This window comes from Elephantulus edwardii, unplaced genomic scaffold (genome assembly GCF_000299155.1).
Source record: "Elephantulus edwardii isolate Elephantulus edwardi_28Jun2011 unplaced genomic scaffold, EleEdw1.0 scaffold00028, whole genome shotgun sequence".
NCBI classification, from domain to species: Eukaryota; Metazoa; Chordata; class Mammalia; order Macroscelidea; family Macroscelididae; genus Elephantulus; species Elephantulus edwardii.
This window is the reverse complement of record NW_006399778.1, coordinates 14,394,215-14,418,119: the sequence shown is the minus strand read 5'-3', so window position 1 is coordinate 14,418,119 and position 23,905 is coordinate 14,394,215. Positions and strand designations below refer to the sequence as shown.

The window sequence follows — 23,905 nt, the reverse complement described above, 5'->3', positions numbered from 1 at the left end:
AGGAGAGAAGGTCCAGGCTTTGGAGAGAGAATGCAGGGTTTGATCCTGACACAGATACTCACGGCTGTGTGAACTCGCTCTCATTACTTAACCTCTCTGATCGTCAAATTCCTCACCAGGGAACTGGAGGAAACCACTGCCACCTGGCAGGACTGGTATAAGTTACTACTGTATCCTCACATACAACATACTCACGTAAACAACATGCATGCACACATAACACACATGTTGCACAGGTATCAAAACATGGGAGTTTGAAAGGGGAAAAGTGCTTCCCATAGGCACAGCACACTGTGGGGCCCCAATAGGGTGGTCCAGGAGAGGCCACCCCAATCCAAGCACTGGGCTCAAGCCCCTGAACTGAGGAGGGACCTGGGAGAAAGAACTCAGCCCCCGCCTGGAGCTGTCACCCTGGAGGTCTGCACCTCCTCCCGGGGCTCCAAGTGTGACCAACCTCAGTACCACAAAACAATAAAAATGCTAATCACTGGGCTGCCAGCGACACAGTAGCTAATACTAATTTATGACTTTCCTACCTTTAAGCCCGCCGCTCATCAGAGCATGGCAAATGGGGGCCAGGCTGGTGCCGCTCGCTAATCGGCAGGGACCCCGTGGGGCCCACGGCTGGCAGAGCGGGCCTTTTGGAAAACAGCCCTCCTCAGCATTTCTAACACTTCCAGCACCACCGGCAAAGTGGGGTGTGGAAGAAGGTGGGCAGAGGAGGTGCCCCAGGGAGACCTGGAAGGATCCCACCTTTCAGACCTGGACATTCAGTTACCCAGGCACCTCAAATTCATACTGACTCCGCTTCATCCCTGCTTGCTTTTCCTGGCATCCACCTCAGGGAACGATGCTGGAGCCTGAGCTTTCCACTGACTGACCACCTTGACCTTGCCCCAGAGCCAGGCAGGCCCCATAACCTCTCCCTCTTATGTCCTCCTTTCACTCAACCGATTCACTCCATTCTTCCTCTCGGGCTCAGGCCAACTCCATCCTACCCCTAATAACTAGTCGCTGGATGCGGCTCTGGCCACTTGAGCATCTTCACACCACAGGGTGGTCATCAGATGCAGGATGCCAACCCAGGGGCCTGCAGGAGGCTGGACAGGCTCAGAAGTGCCCAGGCACCCAGAAACACAGTGACTGGTGGGTACGGTGAGAACTAAAGCCCACCTGCCTCTCTCCAGCCAATGATGCCACAGGGAAACAGAGCAGATTCTCAGGCCAAAATATCTGGATTTAAGAAACTATCCTAAGGAGCTCTGGTGGCCTAGTGGCAAGAAGCTGTACTGCAATTCCAGAGGTGTGAGGTTCAAATCCACCAGATGCTTTCCTGGAGAAGGAGGGACAATCTCCTCCTGTACCAGTCAGATCAGATTTGACGGTACACACACAAAATTATAAAATATTAAAGAAAAAAGAAACTGTCCTAATTTTATAAGGTTGCACATTAAAGGGTCCAAGAAAACACTGCTTCTTCGAAGGTCCAGTTTAAGTCCCATCAGATGCAATTTCTGTTTAAAACAAAGATCTGGTCAAGTCACTCCTCCTGCTGTAGCCTCAGTGGCTCCTGCCACCTTCAGCATAAAGCCCAGACTCTGCTGCAGACCTGTAAGAGCCTCTGCAAAGAGGCTTAAAAGGACAGCTGCTAAGTGTTCAGCTGGTCACCAAAAAGTGAGCGGTCTGAAACCATCGAGCCGCTCTAAGGCAGAACAGTACACTTCCATAAAGATTACAGACCAGACAACTCTCATTATCCTGTGACAACAGGGCAGCTCTTTCCTGTCACATGAGGTTGCTAAGAGTCGGCACTGAAACAATGGCACCTAACAAAGAACTTCTGCAGTCACTACATCAAGTCCCCCAGGAGCAAGGACTTTGCCTGTGAGGAGTGCCCAGCATAGAGCAGGAGCCCAGGAAACACCTGGCGAGTCAATCAGTGAATGATCCTTCCCTCTGCTGCTTCTCAAATCACATCCCACCCACACCTCCCACACTCAAACTCACTGCCATCGTGTGGAGTCCCTCTCACAGCAACCCTCCATCGGTGTCTAAGGCTGTGAATCTTAATGGGAAGACTGTCCGTCTTTCTCCTATGGAGTCGTGGGTGGATTTAAAACGCCTGACTCAAGGCCTTAGGTCAGCAGTGCAACACGCTACAGTTTACACGCCTAGACTACAGCTCCAGAATTCCACTCTCCAACCACAGCGGCCGCTTCCCAATCCCCAGGGTGCAATAAGCACTTCTGTTTCAAGACCCAAGATTATGCTATTCCCTTTCCTAGGATATTCATCCATTCCCCTTTATCTAGCCACCTTCTACCTCTAATGCTCAGTTTAGATGTCACCTCCTCCAAGAAGTCTTCCTGAGTCTACTCCTCCAATTTCTCCCAGGTTCCCTCCTGCCCCTTTCCAAGGTTGAGAAGGCATTAACTGCAATATTTCCAGGCCTCTGGAGGCTGCACTTCTAGTCTACAGAGCTTCTTTCTACTGCCCAGCAGGGATCAACAACCCACTGGAGGGGATGAAACGGAGGGTGAGAAGTGAAGTGGCTCGTGTCCGGTCAGAGAGAATGAAGCGACTAACCTGTCAGCGCACAGCTCTGGCCCCCTGACTAGCAGGTGACAAGGCGGTTGTCTGTAACACTCCCCGTCTCCCACCAGGACTTACGGCACACTGCCAGTGAAGTTGATGCCACAGAGGTGCTCTGAACTGGTGATCGTGTCCCCAAACACGGGCCCATCTGCTGGTACAAACTGGATGATGTTGGGGGGCAGACCTGCCTCCCGGAGGACACGGTACACAGTGTAGCTGGCCAGCATGGCGGTGTCACTGGGCTTCCACAGGACCACGTTGCCCTGTCCAGGAGGGATGACGACAGCACACAAGGTCAGAGGTCACCAGCCCAAACACCCACAGCACAGGCCCCACTCACTCCAAAGAGCCACCTTTCCTGCCTGCAGTTCCTGAGGTCACAGGTACCAGGCTGTACTAGGCCCCAGAGGTGGGGAGGATTTCCCCACTGGCCCCGCCTTCTCCAGGTGTTTAGCATGTGCTCCCCCTCTGGCCCAGGTGCACTTTCTCTAGAAGCCCCTACCAGCTGCCCCTGCAATACCCCTTAGACTGGTCTGTTCTGGTGTTTCTCAGTCACTGCAGACAGCCTGGAATGGCTGGGCGGGCACACTCGCAGGCATTTCTACACTTGCCTGCAGCATGGCCCAACAGACGCCTGGGCACCACGTCTGCCTGCACATGGTATACGAGGCTGTCCTCAGCACATACAGCTGCACACACCGAGCACCAGGGCCCTCCAGCCTGTCTCCTCCCCACTACCCCATGTGCCACCAAGGACCTCTGCAGTCAGGAGCTGTGTCTCCCCCATCAGATTGGGGGCTCATCAAGAACAATGGCCACCTTCACCCTCAAAGGAAGAGAGTTCACAGACTAAGTCCAAATTCCCATCATCTATTAGCTGTGCAACCTGAACAAAAGAGCGGCTGCTCTGTGACTCAGTTTCCCCACCCAGAAGCATGGCCACAGCACCCACCTCTCAGAGCTGTTGAGAGGATTAAATGAAAGCCAGTATTGGGAGCATGGTAAGCAGTCCATGTGAGCTACGCTGATGATTTAACTCCCACCCAAATCAAAACTTGCCACTACTGAGTTGATTCTGTCTCAGAGTGGCCCTATGGTGACAGGAAGAACTGCTTCACCGTGTCCCTGGCTGTGAACTTGACAAAGCAGACTGACAGGCTCTTCTAGAACTGCCAGTCTTTAACAGCAGTCCCCCCTACTCACCAACCCCACCAGGTCTGGTGTGACAGCAGGTCACACACACTCTTCTGATCCTCATGACCTTGTAACAAAAGCTTTCTTCTGATTTCCACTTTACACATGGGGAAGGTGTGTCTCAGAGAAATTTGGGGACTTGCCCAGGGTCATTCAGCCTGATTCAAGCCTGCCCTCATTCCCATGCTGCCCCCACCCGTGCTTCCCTCCAAGAATCAGGCCAACACCCACTGGGCTCACTGTGACACTGACAGTGGCCTCACCATTCTGCCACCATCCCCAAGCTCACCATCAGGGCTGGAGCACCTGCCAGGTTCCCGCCAATCGCAGTGAAGTTGAAGGGAGAGATGGCCGCCACGAAGCCCTGGAGATGGAGCAGGTGGTGGGGTCAGAGCTCCAAGCATCCAGCAGTCCCTCCCCTGTCCCTGCCTCTGCTGGTACCTCCAGGCCCCTGTACACCACGCTGTTGGTGCTGGGTGGCACGCTGATGGGCTGCGCGCCCTCCAGCTCCACGGCGAACTTGGCATTGAAGCGGAAGAAATCAATGAGCTCAGCAGCGGCATCGATCTCCGCCTGGATCACGGTCTTGCCCTGAGGAGAAAGGAGCAAGGTGGTCAGAAGGTGCAGTGACGAGAGCTACTGTTAGGAGTGCATGGCTCCTGCCGGTCGTCTTCGGATGTTTGACCCTCAATCCACAGAGGGCTCCGTGCCTGGCCACAGGAGCGAGCCAACGTTTAGTGACCAGGGCCTGTCCTAGGAGACTCCCCCTCTCAAGAGCTGCATCACTTCACTTAATGTACAGAACACACAGGGCCTGGACAGGTATAAGCAGCGTTACTGATCACCTGCCACAGACTACCTCCACCTGTCAGTATGTTGTACTGTGGTGGCCTGAGTGTCACAGTAGTGCTGAAAGCTGTCCCAGTGGTCCTTCGAATACCAGCAAGGTCAGCCATGGTGGACAGGCTTCATAGAAGCTTCCAGAAAAAGACAGACTTGGAAGAAAGGCTTGGCAATCTACTTCCAAGAGTTAGCTAATGAAAACCTTACCAATCACATCAAAGCACCATCCCATTCATTTGCTTTGGCTGTATCCTCAGGAGGCACCAATCACTGAAGATGGGCATCTTGCTGGGTGATGCAGAAGGCCAGCAAGGGGAGGGGGAGAAGATCAGGGAGACAGATCATCACCAGAGCCACAATAATGGACCTGAACATGCTGGGGACCGTGAGGGTGGTGCAGGGCCAGGCAGGTCACGCTCTCGGTCCCCACGCATTAGAATCAATGACAGGTAATCATGACCATGAACCAGCTTAACCAGGAGCCAGTTAACAACAGTTAATCATCACCACCATCAACCAGTTCCTCTACTAGATCAAGAACCTTAGAAGAACTCTGGGTCAGAACATCTCAGATGAAAGGGAACATTACACGTGTGGGGACCGCCAGGCTGGGCCAGGCTTTCAGAGCAATGGCAAAGCAGGGCAGGCAGACACTGTTCAGGCTGCTGGCTGCCCCCAGGGAAGGCAAGAAACACAAGGCCCCAAGACTGACATACAGTTGGATCTGACTCCCTTTCTGGCCTGGGAATGAGTGTGAGTGTATTTCTTCCTCTGGGTGTGGCTCACCCAGAACATCCCCGATCTGGACACCCACCCTCGAGGGCCGCTTGTTGAGAGCATCAGAAGAGACAGGAGAGCCCAGGGCCAAGCTGCACTGAGAGGTGTGGAGCTGTCATACTAGTTCCATGCAGCAGAGGGCACTCTCCCAAAAGGGATGACCAAGCAGGAAGCCTCCCATTGGGCTCACAGGTTTGTAGGTTTCATTAACTAGCATTCCCAAATCCCTTCTTGTTGGCCCCTCAAACTCAGTTCCTGGAGACGGTAGCAGCAGCTGCTCCCCTGGCCTGACACCTGGCACTCTGTCCCTAGTGTCATGCCTCACTCAACATGCATCAATTCTAAACATCATTGAGAGCCTTCAATGACACCACAGAACAACGTGCAAGGCCCAAAAAAACACCAAGATCGCCAAGCCATGGCTGTTGTTAGCTGCCACCAAGTCAGCAAACTCATGGCACGTCATGGGTAAGGAAATGAAACCCTTCCCAGGCCTTCACTGATCAGCTATAGCTCAGACTATCGTGATTCATACACAAGGTTTCTACTGGCTGAATTTTTTACTGTACTTTGCCAGGTCTTTCTTCCTCATCTTAATCTGGAAATTCCACTGATGCTTGTCCAGCATCGTAACAACATCCAAGGCCCTGACGTTGGGTGGTGGTTACTCATGTGGTAAAACAGCCAGGAATCCAACTCCTCCCCCTGTGTTGGTGAGAATTCAAACTGCCAAATCCCTCATTAGGATTTCATAGGACATCCCATGAATTCCCCACTACCCCCAATTGCAATCAAGGTGATTCCAATGCATGATCAATCCATGTGTTTCAGAGTAGAACTATGCTCCACTCATTGTTCATGGTTGTTGTTAGGTGCTGTCAAATTCAACCCATAGCGACCCTATGAACAATAGATCTGAACCCTGTGTCATTTCACAATCTCTGACATACTCGAGCTTCAATCACTATGTCAATCCATCCAGTTGAGGGTCTTCCTCACTTTAGTCAATCCTCCAACTTTCTAAGCACAATGTCCCATTTGTGAGATAAAGTTTCACCGTCTCTGCCTCCAAGGAGGACTCTGTACTTTCTCCAAGAAATATCCGTTCTTTTGGTAGTCCATGAGATGTTCAATACTCTTCTCCAACACCACAGTTCAAAGTAATGTCCTCTTCTCCTATCCTTATTCATTATCCAGCTCTCAGATGCACACCAAGTAACTGAAAAGACCATGGTCTGGATGAGACATTCTCCCAATGCAATATGTCTCCTGCCTGCTAGTACCAAAAATGTGGCTCCAAGTAAGATGAAATAATTGAGAATTTCAATCTTTGTTCCATCATAATGTTTTCTATAAATCCAGGGGTAAGAATTTTTATTTTTCTGATGTTGAAAGGTAATCCATATTGAAGAGTGAATTCTTCGAAATTCTTCAGGCAGCACTAAAAGTCCTCACTTTCAGCAAGCAAGGCTGTGTCATCTCAGAACGCAGGTTGTTGCTGACACTTCTTCCCATGCTGATGCTACATTCTTCTCAAATGATTTGCACAGCATACAGGTTGAATAGGTATGGAAAAGTATACAGCCTTGATAAATCTTAATTTTAAACCAGGGTTCTCTTGCTATTTGGACAACTTCTTGTTCTAGGCATAGGTTTCATACGATCATAATTAAGTGTTCTGGGGTTCCATTCCCATTCTTCTCAATGTTAGCCATAATTTGTTTTGCCAATAACATATTTTGGTAGCATTAGGTAAATCTGCTGTCACGAACCTCTTTAAAGTGCTTAAGAGCAAAGAGGCCACTTTATAAAGACTTCGGTGTGCCTGACCCAAGACATGGTATTTTTCAACTACTTCACAGGCACGTGAAAGTTGAACAATAAGTAAAGACACAATGGAATAATTTGCAACATTCAAGAATACCAAAGAATTAGGGGAGCTCTGGTGGCCTAGTGGCAAGAAGCTGCAACTGCAATCCCAGAGGTGCACGGTTCGAATCCACCAGATGCTCTGCCGGGGAAGGAGGGACAATCTCCTCCTGTACCAGTCAGATCTGATTTGACGGTACACGCACACAAAAATAATAAAATTTAAAAAAATTAAAAATAAGAATACCAAAGAATTCTTGAAACACTGTGTAATATAGATTAATCTAGAAGACATCATGCTAAGTGAAATAAGTCAATCACAAAGGGGAAAATATAAGACCATTATAAAAAGTTGTTGGGTACTGTGGAGTTGAGACGAATCCAAAGCTGACCCTCTAGCAGATTTTCGGAGGCAGGTAATCACACAAGGAGAATGGCCATCCTTCTCCCGCTGAGCAGCTAGTGCAGTTGAACCTTGTACCTTTGGGAATAGAGCTCAGCTTCTTAGCACTAGGCCATCAGAGTTCCCTAATTTGCTGAAAGTGAAGAGGATTTGAAAAGCTTGCTGCAGAAGGTTATATATTGCAGCATTCAATATAGATTGTATTTCAACATCAAGAAGAAAATCATCTCTGGGCCAACCGACAACATCTCGACTGAGACTGTCAACAACTTCATCTTACTTGGATCCACAATCAATAGACTTGAAACCAGCAGTCAGTAGCAAAGGAATGTACTGCAATGGAAAAGGGTATAGTCAGAGAGCTCTCCAAAAGTACGGAAGAGCAAATAATGTCAGTTTGTGGACTAAGGTATGCCTGACAGGTCACAGTCTTACAATCACTTGTTATGCATCTAACATCTAACATCTATGCACAACGAACAGATGACAGAAGACGAACTGATGCCACTGAGCTGTGGCGTTGGAGAAGAGCACTAAACATTCCATGGACTGCCAAAAGAACAAACAGATCCTGGAGAAGATGCAGCCAGAGTACTTCTTGGAGGCAAAGAAGAAGCAGCTTTATCTCACATCCTTTGGGTATGTTGCTAGGAGAGGCTACTCCCTAGAGAGGGACATCTGCTTGGAAAGGTGGAGAGATGGCGAAGGAGAGAAAAACCGTCAACAAGGTGGACGGCACAGTGACTGCAGCAATGCATCAGAGATTGCGAGGACGGCATAGGGGTCAGATCTGCTGTTCATAGGGTTGCTGTGAGTCATATTCGACTCGACAGCACCTAACAACACATCATAAAAAGTTGAAGAAAAGTTTATCCACTTATTCATTCGTGGATAGGAAAAAAGGGAGAGGTGAGTGAAAACGGACTAACAGGCATTTATTAAAATTAAGTGAAAGGAAGGGCAATATACAACAAGGCAAAGACTAGACATTGTGGTTATTGGAATGAATGGTATCAAACAAAATGTATAGGGAAAAGCGGAATGAAAAAGAATATGCTTGTAAACTCACTGAAATTGCAATTTAAGAAAAATTACAAAAATTGTTTAAAAAACAACAAGATGCATTTATGTCTTTGATTTGTGGTTTTGGAGAATAATATTAAACACACCACAGATTATTAAAAGGAAAAAAAACCCACCCCTATCTTGAGAGAAGTGCACTTGGGGTGCTACTTACAGACAAGAGTGATAGGACTTCAACTCATATTTTGGCCATGTTATCAGGAAGGGACAATCCTTACAGAAGAACATGATGTTTGGGGCAACAGAAGGTCAACTAAGGACAGGAAGACCCTCCGTAAGATGGATTTAAGCACAGCGGTGATTTTGAGGATGGCGTGAGATCGGGCAGGGCTGCCGTCTCTTGCACAACTTATTTGCTATAGGTTGGAATGAACCTGCTGGCACTCAACACACTCTTTCAGAAGACCACTCAGTCCTCCTTCTGAGACACTTGTGGGCGAGTCTGACCCACTAACCGTCTGGTAGCTGAACCTTAACTGTTCCACTCAGAAAAATCTAACCCCTGATTGCAGTTGGAACCCATGATTACTGTCCCTGAAAAGCTCATAAAACAGCAGTCAATACTTCATTGTCTGGGTGGCCCTGAGTTGATTTCCATCCACAGTGACCCTACAGGACAAAGCAGAACTGTCCTATGGATTAATTAGGCTGCCATCATTACAGATGCAGACAGATAGGTCTTTTCCCCAGCTGAAAGCTTAACCATTGGGCTGTAAAGACAAAGGAAGTGTGCTATGGGAGAACTGGAGGAGTAATCTTTGGGTCCAAGAAGGTTCAGGAAGCATCATAAAGGTTGTATCCGACCTGGACCTTGTATGGTAGTGAGCATTCCAGGCAAGGGTACACAGTGGGCAAAGGCGGAGTGGCACAGGACATTAGCAGTGTCCAAGGTCCTCCTAAGTTCAAACTGTCTACACAACAGGTAGGAATGACCTAAAAAGAAAGAACTGGACAGAGGCCAGAAATGAAGGACCATCCTAGGACCTGACTGTGCACAACAGAGCAGCTTGATGGAAGTGTGAGAAAGACCACGGGAAAGGCTGCTGGCTCTGCTCAGGACAGTTCACACAGACCAGGCGAAGCACAGCCAAGGCCTGGACAGGGACAGAGAGCAAGAAGAGGGAAAGTTTCCATGGCAGGTCATGCAGGCCCAGACACCTTGTCTCGTCTCACAGCTTATGTTCACCTGTCCCCTCTCCTAGGCCTTGTCCTTTGAAGACGTCTCTGGGTCTCCCCTGCTCAGAGCAGGGCCTGGCGCCCTGACGCTGTTCAGCTGATGTCTGCTGGGACATACAGGGCACACCTGCCTCCTTGATCCTGGCTTTTCCCATCATGCAGCTCACCTGTCCCACCATGGTCTTGGCGAGGATCTCGGCCCTGTGGGGCCCACTCAACAAATCTGCCGCCTTGAGGAAGATCTGGGCTCGGTCGGCGACAGGTTTCAGGTCCCACTCTTTCCTGGCAGCCAGGGAAGCTTCAATGGCTTTGTTAAGTAGGGCCTAAATGAAAATAAAAAAAGTTGGGGGACTTCCCTCCAACAGTCAAAGAGAGTCCCAGGGGAGACAGCAAGCCAGACATTTGCTCTTGAAGAGAGGCCCAGCTCCGTCAACCTCCCCCACCACATCCCCACATAGCTGACCAGGGCTATCCCAGGCTCGGAGACTGTCCTATGGCCAGCCTAGCGAAGTCGGAATGCTGAGGAATGGCCTCAAGCCCTCAGCTGTTAAACCTGCTCCGATTTTCTGGTGAAGTCTGATCAGGCCTTCACCTTATTCCTGGGACCCCGAAAAGTCATCCAGGTACTCCAGCCCCGAAGTGGGGCCTTACCTGGCTCTGGTCAGGGCAAAGCCCCAGCCTGAGATGTGCACTAGCTGCTGGCATCACAGGTGCCCCACAAACCAGCTCCTGGCTCCTTTACATCAGGTTACCTCGTCCCCTCTCAGCAGCCTCCCAATGTCACTTCCCTGCCTGACTTTTATTATGTCCTTAATTTCCCTGCTGCACGGTCCCAGAATCCACAGCTATCACCAAACCATGGACTGTCCCTCTATAAAGGTGCCCTGGCCTGGCCAAGACAGCTCTCATCTGGCTCAAGTTAGCCCTTGCAGGCTGGGGGCCCTGCCATGGTCAGCCATGCAAGAGGCCCCCTGTGCCAGTCCCCTGGCTGTCACCTGAGAGGGAAGGAACCTGAGGTCCGTCTCCACATCAGCAGTGGGAGGGACAGGAGCAAAAACCCCAACCTCCCCAGAGACTCACCTTGTCTGCGTAACAGAACTTGGCCACCTTGTGTCCATGGTTGAAGGGCTGGAGGAAGAGAGACGAGGGAGGTCACTGCCCAGAGGGAGGTCCCAGGACAAATCAGGTGGGCTGCACACAGCTTATTTTCCTTCCTTTTTACATATATTTTTTGGTGTATGAAAATTTTTTTTAATCAAGACTTATTTCCATTTAACAGTTAGGATCTTTCCTGCTTAATAACATTCATTACATTCCTTGCATGGCGCCAACCTTCTCAGTATTTCTGCTCTAGTCACATCACCCCATTAATGTAGACTCACTGGCCCTCAACGTCTCATCTATGGCTTGATGGTTACTGTCGTCCCTATGACTACATATATTTTATATACATAAGTATTTATAAATAAACACTCTCACACACTGGTGGCCTGGTGGGTAAGGAAGGAGCTGTGCTGCCAACCCAAAAGCAAGTGGTTTGGATCCACTAGCTGCTCCACAGGAGAAAACAGGTTTTTTTTCATGCTATTTACAGTCTCTTAAAACTCACTTAAAGGGTCAACTATGAGTCAGTTCCAACTAGATGGCAATGAGTTTATATACATATATACTAAAATATGTAAGTGTTTTCAATACCCAAATGTAACATAGAAGGAGAATTGATCTCTTTGAGCTGTGGTGCAGGAGAAGAATGTTGAGGGTACCATGGATTGCTAAGAAACAAACAGATTCATCCTAGAGAGATTTAAGCCGGGCTGCTCCTTGGAGGCAAGAATTCTGAGCTTCATCTGACACACTTTGGACATGTTATAGGTAGGGACCAGTCCTTGGAGAAGGACGTTATGCTTGGTAGGATGGAGGGACAGCGCAGGACGGGAAGACCCTCTATGAGGCAGATTGATTCAGTGACTGGAGTAATCAGGGTGGGTGTGTCAGAGATGGTGCGATTGGCACAGGACAGAGCAGGTTTTAGGGCTGCTGTACATAGGGTCGCTATGAGTTGCAGGCGACTCAACCGCACATAACAATCTCTCTTTTTTGAACTAACATCTTTCTTTTTGTTTAAATATGGCTTCAGGAGACAGTTTCAAGATGTGACATGTATCCCAGGGCAATAGCCTGGGGAGGTTTTCCAGCCTCAATGGGTCCAGCTAGCCTGGATTCATGGCGACTTTGAAGTTCTGTTCTCTATATTTCCATCAGGGCCCAATTAGGAGCTTTGGTGGGACAATGATTAAACCCCTTTCTACTAACCAAAGGGCCAGCTGTTCAAAGCCATCAACCAGAGGAAGAAAGATAACAGCCTGATTCTGCAAAGATTACAGACTTTCTAAACCCAGGGAGACGCTCTACTCTATCCTATGAAGATCCATCAATTGGAATTATGCTCTGTTTACTATGAGAGACATACAGCTGAGTGATCGAAGGCATGAGCAAGACGTCAATGGCCATGGGTCCCTGTGGATAGTCACAACCAAGCTGCTTGGACTGAGTGAAGATGGGCTTTGTGACAGGTTGTCATGGGCATGGTGGCCAGGGCACTCTTTGGCACCTCTTCCTATCTCAGGATCAGAATGCAGGTCAGGAGCTAAGGGGAGGCACTGGGAAAATCATGATGCGGAGAGGTGGCACTTTTAATATAGTTACAGCCACAGGGAGGGGCATCTGATAAGCAGTGTGATGGTTCCCTTTTACAGCTATTCCCTATACTCCATCTCAGCCCGTGTACTACAATAAAACAAAGTCAGTGAGTAAAAAAAAGAAAAGAAAAATTTTAAATCTTTTGTGTTTGACTGAAACAGCTGGTTAATGTTAACCAGGCACCACCAGTTCTGCTGGTCTCATGCTAGATAGAGGAAGCATGGTTTGAGGAAGCGGTTGGTCCTGTGGTTCAGTTGCTTTTCTAATGCTTCGTCATCCTTTTTCCTATGATGCTTCAGATGCAGAGAGACCAATTGTAGGTTGTAGTCCATTTTCTCACTAAGATTTCCTTTACTTCTCTCTGGTTTAAGGCCCTCCTCCTAGGAAGCCTCCTGCCACCCGAGCCCACTGCTCCTCCTCCTCCAGAGAAGGACTCGACTCATGTCTCTCCTAGCTACGCTCCCTGAGCAGGCAGTAGGTCGACACGTGACTCCCACACCCAGCACACCTCAGTACAGAAGGCACAAGACCTTTGCCACCAAATAAGGAGCGCCTTCCAATAAGAAGCCATGGTGGTACAATGGTTAAGTGCACAGCTGCTAATCAAAAGGTTCGTGGTTCAAACTCACTCAGTGGCTCTGGGAGAAAAAGACCTGCTAATCTGCTCTAGTGAAAATGACAGCTCAGAAAAATCCCACAGGGCAGTTCTACTCTGTAACGTTAGGAAGCTGGGTAAAACGTCAGCTTCACGGCACCCATCAACAGCACCAACAGTCTCCCAACTATATTGCTGAAACCTGTGCTGTCCAACCTGGTAGCTACGAATCACCTGCTAGCTACAAATCAACTGTGAAATTCAGTTCCTCAGTCAGCAAGAGCCGTGTCAAGTGCTCACCAGCCACGAGCGTCTGCTGGTGACTATACTGACGTGCAAATACAGGATATTCCGACCATCATTGTTGCAACAAGTTCTACTGGGCAGCACTGGTCTAGATCTCAGCCAAAAGGGGCCCATTCCCCTTCATTTTAACCCTTGCCACAGTCATCTAGATCTTGTCTACACCTGAGCCTGGCCCATGACTGAACATTTCCCAGTGGATCACAAGGAAGCCTCAACTGGCAACACCAAACCCAAAATAACTAAACCCACTGTTGTTAAGTCAATTCTGACTCATGGCAACCCCGTGTGTGCACAGTAGAACGAGCCCATGGGGTTTTCTTCCCTCTAACCTTTAGAGAAGCTGCTTGCCAGGCCTTCTTCTCTGGTGTCACTGGCTGAGTTTGAACAGTCAACCTTTTTAGGTTAGTACATGAGCACAAGCCATCTGTGCCACCAGTTAACACAGGCTGACCCTCCTCCCCCTCCCCCAGCAGGCCTGAATCTATGATCAGGTCTGCGTGGCAACAGGGAAATGAATGCCAGTATTACCCTACCCCTTTCCACTCCCATCAGGGGATTAGCAAAACCCCAGGTACTGGCGATGGCCACAAGAAGCCTGGAGATCTACAGGGCAGGAAGGTTCTAGGCAGAGCTGTGATTCTGGTGAGCAAGGCCATGAGAAGCCAGCTCTCAGGCAGCACCTGGACACGTACCTGTGCCAACCTAAAGGCTCAAAAATCCTGGCTGAAACCAGATCCCAGGCTCTGGAGGCTCCAGGTGTTGGATCTTACAGGACACCTCACCTGACAAGAACTGGTGAAGTCACCAGGAACCTTTCTACCTCACTGCCCCAACTCCAGCCTCATTCACCTCCTTTCTGTTTTGAAGGACAAAGCCTCTCTCTACCTCTGAGACTCTGAACTTACTCATCCCCCGGCAGCCAGGAAATCAGGAGGCAAATTGCATTGGAAAAATATGCTGTCAGAGACCTCTGCAAAGTTCTGAAGAGCAATGAGGTCAGTCTGAAAACTAAGGTGCGCCTGATACAGGCTATGGTCTTTGCAATTACTTGCTATGCATCAGAGAGCTGGACAATGACTAGGGATGATAGGAGAACTGATGCCTTTGAGCTGTGATGCTGGAGACGAGTACTAAATATTCTATGGACTGCTAGGAGGACAAACAGGTTCAGGGGAAACCAGGCGGTTCCTTGGAGGTAAAGATTCTGAAGCTCCATCTGACATACTTTGGGCATACTGCCAGGAGGGACAGTCCTTGGAGAGGGATCCTATGTCTGGGAGGGCGGAGGGACAGTGCAGGAGAGGAAGACCCTCGATGAAATGGATTGACTCAGTGACTGGGGTGAAGGGGTAGGTGTGTCAGAGACAATGAGCCTGGTACAGGATAGAGCAGGTTTCAAAGCTACTGTACACAGGGTCGCTATGAGTCACAAGCAACTCGACGGCACTTAACATGAGTTACAATTAAGTCAATGGCAGTGGGTTCCTATAGTTCCACCCTGAGCAAATTTGAGCTCTGAACCTGTTCCCTGATCTGCCAACTGGGCAGCCAACTCCCTACTCGTCCTACCTCAGAGAGGCATGGCAGAAGAAAGGGGGCACCACATGCATAAGGGAAGGGACCTTAAGGAGAGGCTTCCTGGGAGTCCTGGAGGGTTTCTAGGAGAAATCTGGTCTTTGGACCTGTCTGAGCTCATCATCAGACCAAACACCAAAAGCGAAGAAGACAATTCCCACTCATTGCACCTCCCGTATTTCAGAGCAGAACTGTGTCCCTCTGCAAGGTTTCAAGAGGCTGGGATCTTTGACCAGTAGATGAGCAGATTTCTTCTGAAGTGCTTCTGGGCAGACTGAAATTAGTAATCTTTCAATTAGTAGCCAAGAGCTTAATCTGAAAACAGACCAGGGCTCCAGTGACTTTCTAGTGAAGGTCTTACAACTCATATAAAATGACTAGGACTGTGCAAACAAGGGGCAGAATGGAGAGTCTGCTAATGAAAATAACGAGTGTGGTTGTTGCTAGGTGCTGCGGAGCTCAGTATGACTCACAGCAACCTCATGAACGTGTCTGAACCCTGTTCTATCCTGTGGCATCTTCATTTTCTCAGACTTGAGCCCCTTGCTGCAGTCACTGTGCCAATCCCATCTCATTTGGAGACTTTCTCTCTTTTGCTAACCTTTCACTTTTTTAAGCAAGCATGATGTCCCTTTCCAAGGAACAGCCTCTCTTAATAATACGTCCAAAGTATGAGAGATGAAGATTTGCCATCTTTGCCTCCAAGGAGCACTCTGATTGCACTATTTCCAAGACATAAATGTTTGTTCTTTTGGCAGTCCATGGGTTATGCAGTACTCTTCTCCAACACCACAACACAAAGGCATCAATTCTTCGTCTGCCATCCTTAATCACTGTCTAGATCTCAGATGTGTAGCAAGTGACTGAAAAGAAAACGACCTGAAATCAGACACACCTTAGTCTTCAAACTGACAGCACTGTTCTTCAGCACTTAGGAGAGGTCCCTGACAGTGGACTTGCTCAGTACAATACATCTCCTGTTATCAAAGGTGCTGATTATTGATCCATGCAAGATGGTATTACTGAAAACTTCAGTCCTATCTCCAGCTATCAAGATGTAGTCTATTGGCCCAGTGATGAAGATTTTTGTTTCCTTGTTGTTGAGAAGCAATCTATACCAAAGGCTAGAGTCCTTGATTTTCTGCATAAAGTGCTGTGCTTCAAGTCCTCCTCCCTTTCAACAAGCAAGGCTGTATAACACAGTGTGGTTTTAGCCTAGAAGTTGGCTTTTTTTTTTAACCATTTTAGTTTAGCTGCCTCTGATCTCCGGCTCCCTTAACTGCAAACACAGAGTCTTGCAAATTATCAACAGCTGAGAGACTAGGATAAGAGAAAGAGGGCTTCCCATAGCAAGAAGTGAGACATGGAGAGAGGAAGACTTGTTGGCAGCAAGACTTGAAAGAGACTAAAGACATTCTTTTTGTATTCTTTGCTTTAAACCAGGATCCATCTGCCGGCAGAAATTATATCCCTGGTGTCACTGCCTCTTCTAAACCCAGCTTGAAATTCTGGCAATTCTCAGTCAATGTTCTTTTTGGATGATCTTCAGCAGTATTTCGATTTTACGTGATATTAACAATATTGTTCAATAATTTCCACATTCTGTCAGATCATCTTTCTTAGGAATGGGAACAAATATAGACTTCCTCCTATCAGTTGGCCAGTTGTCCTTCAAATTTCCAAGGCACAAGCTGGTGAACACATCTAGCAATGCATCTATTAGTTGAAACAAATCGATTAGACTCTCACTGATTCCTAGGGCCTTATTTTTTTTAGCAATTCTTTTAATGTAATTTGACTGTTTTCCTTTATTACCATTGACTCTTGTTCGTATGTTATTTTCTGAAATTTTTCAGTGTTAACCATTTTTTTTTTATGTACAGTGACACTGTATGTATTCTTTCAATTTTCTTTTTATGCTTCCTGGATCATTCAAGATCTTGCCCATGGCATCTTTTAGTATTACAAATTGAAGCTTGAATTTTTTCGTTCTTTCAGTTTGAGAAATGCTGAGTTTTTCCCTTTTTATTCTGACTCCATTTGGTCATAGTATTTTGCTTTGTCTTCTCAAGTTGCCCTCTGAAATAGTCTGTTCAGCTTTTTTTACTTCAGCATCCCTTCCTTTTGTTTTGTCTTCTCAGCACTTTAATATAATTTTCATAGTCTCTTCTGACAACTATGTTAGTGGTTTGTTTTTTTTTTAAATCCTGGTAGGCTTGGCACCAGCAGTCAAGAAATCAGAAGGTAAATTGCATTGGGAAATTCTGCTGAAGAGCAATGATATCAATATGGAGACTAAGGTGTGCTTGATCAGGTCATGGTCTTCACAATTACTTGCTATACATCAGAGAGCTGGACAAAAACTCAGTATGACAGAAGGATCATCAATGACTGAGTTGTGGTGCTGGAGAAGAGTCTTGAAAATACCATGGACTGCCAAGAGAACAAACAGGTCTGTCCTGGGGAAGGTGAAACCAGTTTTCTCCCTGGAGGCAAGGATTTTGAGGCTCCATCTCACATACTTTGGGCAGGTGGTCAGGAAGGACCAATCTTTGGAGAGGCATATCATGCTTGGAAGGGTGCAGGGACAGCGCAGGAGAGAAAGATCAAGATGAAATGGACTGACTTGGTGACTGAAGCAATGGGATAAGGTGTCAAGAGACGCTGAGACTGGCATAGGATAGGGCAACTCAGAGCTAATGTACATAGGGTCGCTATGAATCCCAAGTTGACTCGAGGGCACATAACAGGCTTAAAGAGGCAATGGAAGAGAGGATTTGTCACTAACATCAAAGAGCCCGAAGCATGTGCATCCTGTGAATCTAGGATCCTTGTGCTGAGAACCCCTGAGACTCAAGAGCAAGCTTTAACACTGGAGACAACGCAAAGCATGAGATGGCAAGCAGGGGCAGCAAGCACAGCACAGTCCCAAGGCAACAGAATCAGGAGACTTGTGTGAGCTGGCATGGTGGGCTCCCTGGTCCACAAAGGGAGCTAGCTACAGTGGGCTTACTAACTCACAGGATGAGAAAGCTGAGCACATTCAGGCAGGAGGATTCGTGGCAGAGCGGGGTATTTCCAAGGGCACTTACAGGCAGAACCATAGTTTTAATACTTGTTCAAACAGGTAGAGGCCAGGCCTAAACAAGGCCCAGAGGATGAGGGATACCTGCCAGTATGGCCAAGAAGTTGCTGTTCTGATCAAAGAACTGTCTCCTGAATTGTTCCTGTTACTTCCAAGGTGCTCCAGATCCTGAATTGTATCCTGCTGATTCCCTAAGAAACCTGATAATGGTGAATATGGTCTATGACTTCTATGTAGCCACTGCGACAAATCACTGAGCCCACAGAATAAGCTGAGAGTGCCATGGGAGAGAGGGCTGGAGTCAGAGCTGGTGAAGCGCTGGAGAGTGGAGGTGTGTCTGACCACTGCCTCAGAGAGGACTCAGTTTCGGTCTGACACTAATTCTCTTTCCCCACCAGTTTGACATTATACAAGGTCCGACAATGCACCATTTGTACTATGACATCTTTTAGTGACATTCTAGCCTTCCTTTCTATGCTCAATGTCTCAGTTTTACTAAAAAGATGGCAAAACTGGTAGCTATGGTTTTTAACTACTTCTTGGCAAAATGTGAAGCTGGCAACTTTACAAGAGTGCTCCAAGGCTGCTTTTTGAAGTTTTACTCACTCGTTCTCCTTGACACTGAGTTGGAACCAACTCACTGCTGACATCGCCCCCCTCCCCGCCCCAGTGAGCTTTCAAGAGGCTATAAATCACATGGGAAGAGACTGCCCAACTTTCTCCTGTGGAGCTAGTGGTGAATTTGTACTGCCAGAAAGGGGTTGCCTACAGACTAGCAGTGCAACTTCCTATGGACTACATCACCAGAGTTTGCTAAAGTTTTCCAGTTCCTAAGAATGGATTATGAACCACTTAAAGGCAGGGAGCACATGATCTATGCGCATGTGTGGTAGGGAGACCCAAGTTCCAGAGAACAACGGCCCAGCCTGCCCCACTCCGGACTCACCGACACCTGGTACCGCACATCTGAGGTCCACACCTCCTCGTCCCCCACCACACACGGGATGGCTTCTGTCTGGCCCTTGAGTTTCTTCAAGGCCTGGGGAGAGGAGAGAGTGTGTGAAGGAGTCCCCTCTTGGCCACCCCCTCCAAAGACCCTGGTGCAGAGTCTGAAGTGCAGGCACCAGGCAGGACCACTGATGAGAAGGGAGCCGAGCAGGGTCAACAAAGGTCTGTCTTCCATTCAGGGGGCCAGGTTCCTTCGACTCAGAGCATTATCTCTACCCAGGAAGCATCACGAGGTCTTCATATTACAAAAACTGCATTAGGATGCTATGTGTAATCTTTTATGGCAGAGCGTGCTGACGACTGCAGCACATGATTGATGGAATTGATCTCATGGAGCTTCACATGTGAAGAATGTTGCATGTTCTCTCTGACCCACTGCCATCGACAGGATCCCGACTCCTAGCAGCTGAAGAGTGGAGAAGAAGGGCCTTGCGGGTTGCCAAGGCCGCAGTCTTTACAGAAGCAGACTGCCACGCCTTTCTCCCAAAGCGTGGCTAGTGGTTTTGAACTGCTGGTTATCAGCTATGCACTTAATCACTGCACCACCAGCGCTTCTTTGTGTTAGCTAGTTTTACAGAAAATGAAACAAAATGCCTGGCAATTAATTTGAAAATATGTTGAAGCCCAGGACACCTGTGAGATGAGATATTTCAAAGTGGCCCCAAGTTACACCCAGCTCTCCCCATCCTCCAGATGCACGGCTCCCCTCTCCCCAGGCTTCTTCTCGAAGATGGGGGAGCAAGGACAGAAGAGGGTGATGGTGCAAGCACAAAGTCAGACCTACTGGTCTGTTCTGCTCCAGGCCCTGCACTCATTGAGTGCTCTCTGGGGGTTCCCACTCCCCGGGCTCCCATTACCTTTAGCAGTGCATCTCGCTCAGGGCTGCCCTGGGTGAATGCCAAGATGGGTTCGTTGGCCACTTTCAGGGAGAAGTGCTGGTGCCATAGCCTGGGACACAAGAGGGAGAACAAGGCAGTCAGGTCAGCAGTGCCAGGCTCCGGCCCTCTATCTCCTGAGGGGCTCCAGAGGTTGGCCCAAAGCCTGAAATCCAAAAATCAAGGTTCAAGTCCTTCCCACCATGTGCCCCTGACCACGTGGCTTGGCTTCTCTGAGCTTGCTTCTGCCTCAGTTGTTGTTAGGTGCCACCAACTCAGAACTAAGCCACAGCTGGCCCTCCAGTGGGTTTTCAAAAGCAAAGGAGACGACTGCTCATCTTTCACGGTCCAGCTGGTGAATGTGAACCACATGTTTTTGGTTTTTCTTTGCTCGCTAATATTTAATAATTTTTATTATTATTTTTAACAAAAGTTTGAAAGCAGGACTGGCACCACTTCTTAAACAACATGCCTCTGAAAACTATGAACTTTGAGAAACGATAGTTATACGAAGGCTTCAGGTCTTTTGTTCATAGGGTCGCTATGAGTCATGCTCGACTCGACAGCAATCAACAACAAAATTTTACAGTAAGGTTGAGTTTTCATTCATTCATTGTAGGGAAATGTGCAACAACTGGGTGCCTTTGGGGTTGCAGCACAATTTCTTACCAACAGGCCACTTGCCTGAGTTTGTTGTTTTTGTTGTGCCGTAGGGATGGAGACGACCCATTGCTGATCCTCTAGAGGGTTTTCAGAGACAGTTAATTGCACAGGAGGAGACTGTCTATCCTTCTCCTGCAGAGCAACTGGTGGCTTCGAACCGCTTGCCGTTGGGATTGCAGCACAGCTCCTTGCCACTAGGCTACTAGAGCTCCCGACTCCTGCCTCAGTTACATGAGAATAAACACCAAATCCACAGAGCTGCTGAAGGTTTAAATTCAGATACAAAATGGTCTGTGCATGATTATTCTCCATTTACTCATTATTCTCCTCTCAGTGGAATCTTTATCCCAAAGAGACCAAGGAACTTCGTTCTCCTGGCGGGAAAGGCAGCACATTCCAGTGTGGAGTCCCATCACGGTGAAACGCTCAGATTCCCTTGGGTTAGAGCCAAGAGCTCCGGCTGGGCAGGAATGGTCAAGGCGTGGACTGCAGCCCGTGAGCTTGCAGGGCTGCCCCAGGCCCAGCTCTCCACCACAGAGAAGGCTGGTGTGGAGGTTCAATGTCTGATCCCAGGGCACTGAGCTTCAGGACCTCACTCCAGGACCCTACTTAATCCTGAACCCCAGGACTTCACTGGTTAGTACCCCATCACCATGCCCCTAAAATGTCCAGAGTCAAAGATGAGAGAATATAAGACAAGCTACTGGGGTCACTCATTGCCAAGCTGCAGTCCCAGCACAACCACTTCTCGGCTAGAGTCTTCCTCTCTGGCCACACTGCCACCAATCTGTAAATGAAGCCCCACAAGAAAACCAAGTCTACCAAATATGTGCAGGGCACTTCAGAGTCAATAACGAATACTTAAGCACCATGGTGTGTCAGAAGAATGAACAATCTGTCTCAGGAGACGGACAGCCAGAATGCTGCTTTAGAAGTCAGACTAGTGAGAGTTGGTTTCCTGTGGTTCATGCATGTTAGGAGGGGCCAGTTCCTGGAGAAGGACGTCATGCTGGGTAAAGCAGAGGGTCCATGAGAGACAGGAAGACCTGCAGAGAGATGGAATGGCAGAGCTGCGGCAGCAATGGACTCACACCTAGCAAAGGCTGTGTGGCGGGCCAGGACCAGGCATGCTTTGCTCTGCCGTACACGGGGTTGCTGCAAGTTGGCGCCCACTCAACAGCTCCACAATCTTCCCAGGAGCAGACTGCCACAGTTTCCTCTCACAGAACCCTGGGATGACTTCAAACTGCCAACCATTCGGTTAGCAGCCAACCTCTTCACCAGCAGACCACTGCAGCTCCTGACGGGCTCCTTATCCTAAAGTGGAACTCTGCTCCGGTTTGGGAAACAGAGGCGATTCTATGGGGAACACATAGCAGGCACTCTGTTGTTAGGTTCAAGTTGAATACGACTCATAGTGACCCTATGAACAAAAGATCTGAACCCTGTCCTATCCTATGCCATCCTCACATGTGTGACACACTCAAGCCCACTGCAGCAGTCTGTCAATCCACCTGGTGAAAATGTTGCTACTTGAAGGCAATGGCCTTCATGTTTATGGTTAGGCAAAATTGTGGGGTAGGTTTGCTTCATCCCACCTGACCCTGGTGGAAATGACCAGGCCACAGGCTAGTATTCACTGAGGTGGTTTAAGTCCTGTAGACCACAATGGTTTGGCTGTAGGTGTCAGGTTAGTCCTCGACAGCAAAGACCACTCTTCCCTCTTTCTCACAGGGAAGGGGCTGGGGCCTCAAGACCCAACCTGAGAGGTCCAGAGGAAGAACACAAAACCGGGTACCCTGGGTACAGGTCCTTCACTCCTCTGTAAGATTCACTGAGGGTCTGTTGGATTGGGTGGTGGGGGTCCCTCAGTGGCACATGGTTGGCAGTTCACATGCAGTTCCCAAACCTTGACAATACAAGCAATCAACTGTATTGCTGTGGTTTTGGTATACTTTTGAGTGGAAGCACAGTTGACCCTCTAGTGGGTTTTCAGAGGCAGCAGGAGCCTCTAAAGTAGAACAAATGACATGGAAGTAGACCACCCCCATCCTTCTCTTGTGGAGTAGTTGGTGGATTCAAACCACATACCTTTGTGTTGCAAGCCACCAGAGCTGCTCTGTTACAAAAATGTGTATGAATGATAGAATGTAATTTTAATTACAATGTTATAAAACAAAATAAGCATGAATGACTGAATGTAAAAACAATATGATTTGTATATTTTCACTCCTGGTTTTGCAGATATACTTCTTTTTTCCTTAACATAGTGCAGATATCTGCTCCACCTTGGGGCTTCGTACCTATAGGTGTGTCAGAAGCTACTGCCGGAGTCATATTTCAGCTAACAGATGTTGCCCTGGATGTGCTCACCAAGTTGTGCCAAGAAATCTGGAGAACAACCACTTGGCCAACTGACTGGAAGAGATCTATATTTGTTCCCATCCCAAAGAAGGTTGACCCAACAGTGTGGAAACTACAGAACAATATCATTGATTTCACATGCAAGCAAGATTCTACTGAAGATTATCCAAGAACGATTGGAACAGTACATCAACAGAGAACTGCCAGAAGTCCAGGCTGGGTTCAGAAGGGGTCGTGGTACTAGCGATATTGTAGCTGATGTTAGATGGATCTTGGCTGAAAGCAGGGAATACCAGAAGAATGTCTATCTGTGTTTCATTGATTATGCAAAGACTGTGTGGATCATAACAAACTGTGGCTGACTCTGAGAAGAATGGGAATCCCAGAACATTTAATTGTGCTAATGCGAAACCTATACTTGGACCAAGAGGCAGTCGTTAGAACAGAGCAGGGCAACACTGCCTGGTTCAAAATTGGGAAGGGTGTACGCCAGGGATGTGTTCTATCTCCATACCTTTTCAACCTGTATGCAGAGCAGATTATCCGAGAGGCTGGGCTCTATGAAGAGACGCGTGGCGTTAGGATTGGTGGACGATCTATCAACAATCTGCGTTATGCAGATGACACAACCCTGCTCGCTGAAACTGAGGAGGACCTCATGCACTTACTGCAGAGGGTCAAGGACTGCAGCCTTCAGTATGGACTGAGGCTCAATGTCAAGAAGACAAAGATTCTCACCACTGGACCAATCGGTAGCATCAGGATGGATGGCGAAGAGATTGAGATTGTTCACA

At 48.3% G+C, this 23,905-nt stretch overlaps 1 protein-coding gene across 1 annotated transcript in view; it reads right to left on the bottom strand.

Moving 5' to 3' along the window:
* The window catches only part of ALDH4A1 (aldehyde dehydrogenase 4 family, member A1), a 29,812-nt gene extending 8,410 nt beyond the window's left edge, over positions 1–21,402 (bottom strand). The window contains exons 1-8 of the mRNA XM_006883687.1: positions 21,392–21,402; positions 20,067–20,157; positions 19,148–19,240; positions 11,021–11,068; positions 10,108–10,263; positions 4,231–4,380; positions 4,079–4,153; positions 2,671–2,858 (exon numbers count right to left, since the gene is read on the bottom strand). Of these exons, the coding sequence (XP_006883749.1) occupies positions 2,671–2,858; positions 4,079–4,153; positions 4,231–4,380; positions 10,108–10,263; positions 11,021–11,068; positions 19,148–19,240; positions 20,067–20,157; positions 21,392–21,402 (812 nt within the window). The remainder of the gene's footprint in view (positions 1–2,670; positions 2,859–4,078; positions 4,154–4,230; positions 4,381–10,107; positions 10,264–11,020; positions 11,069–19,147; positions 19,241–20,066; positions 20,158–21,391) is intronic.
* Between the last annotated feature and the right edge of the window lie 2,503 nt (positions 21,403–23,905).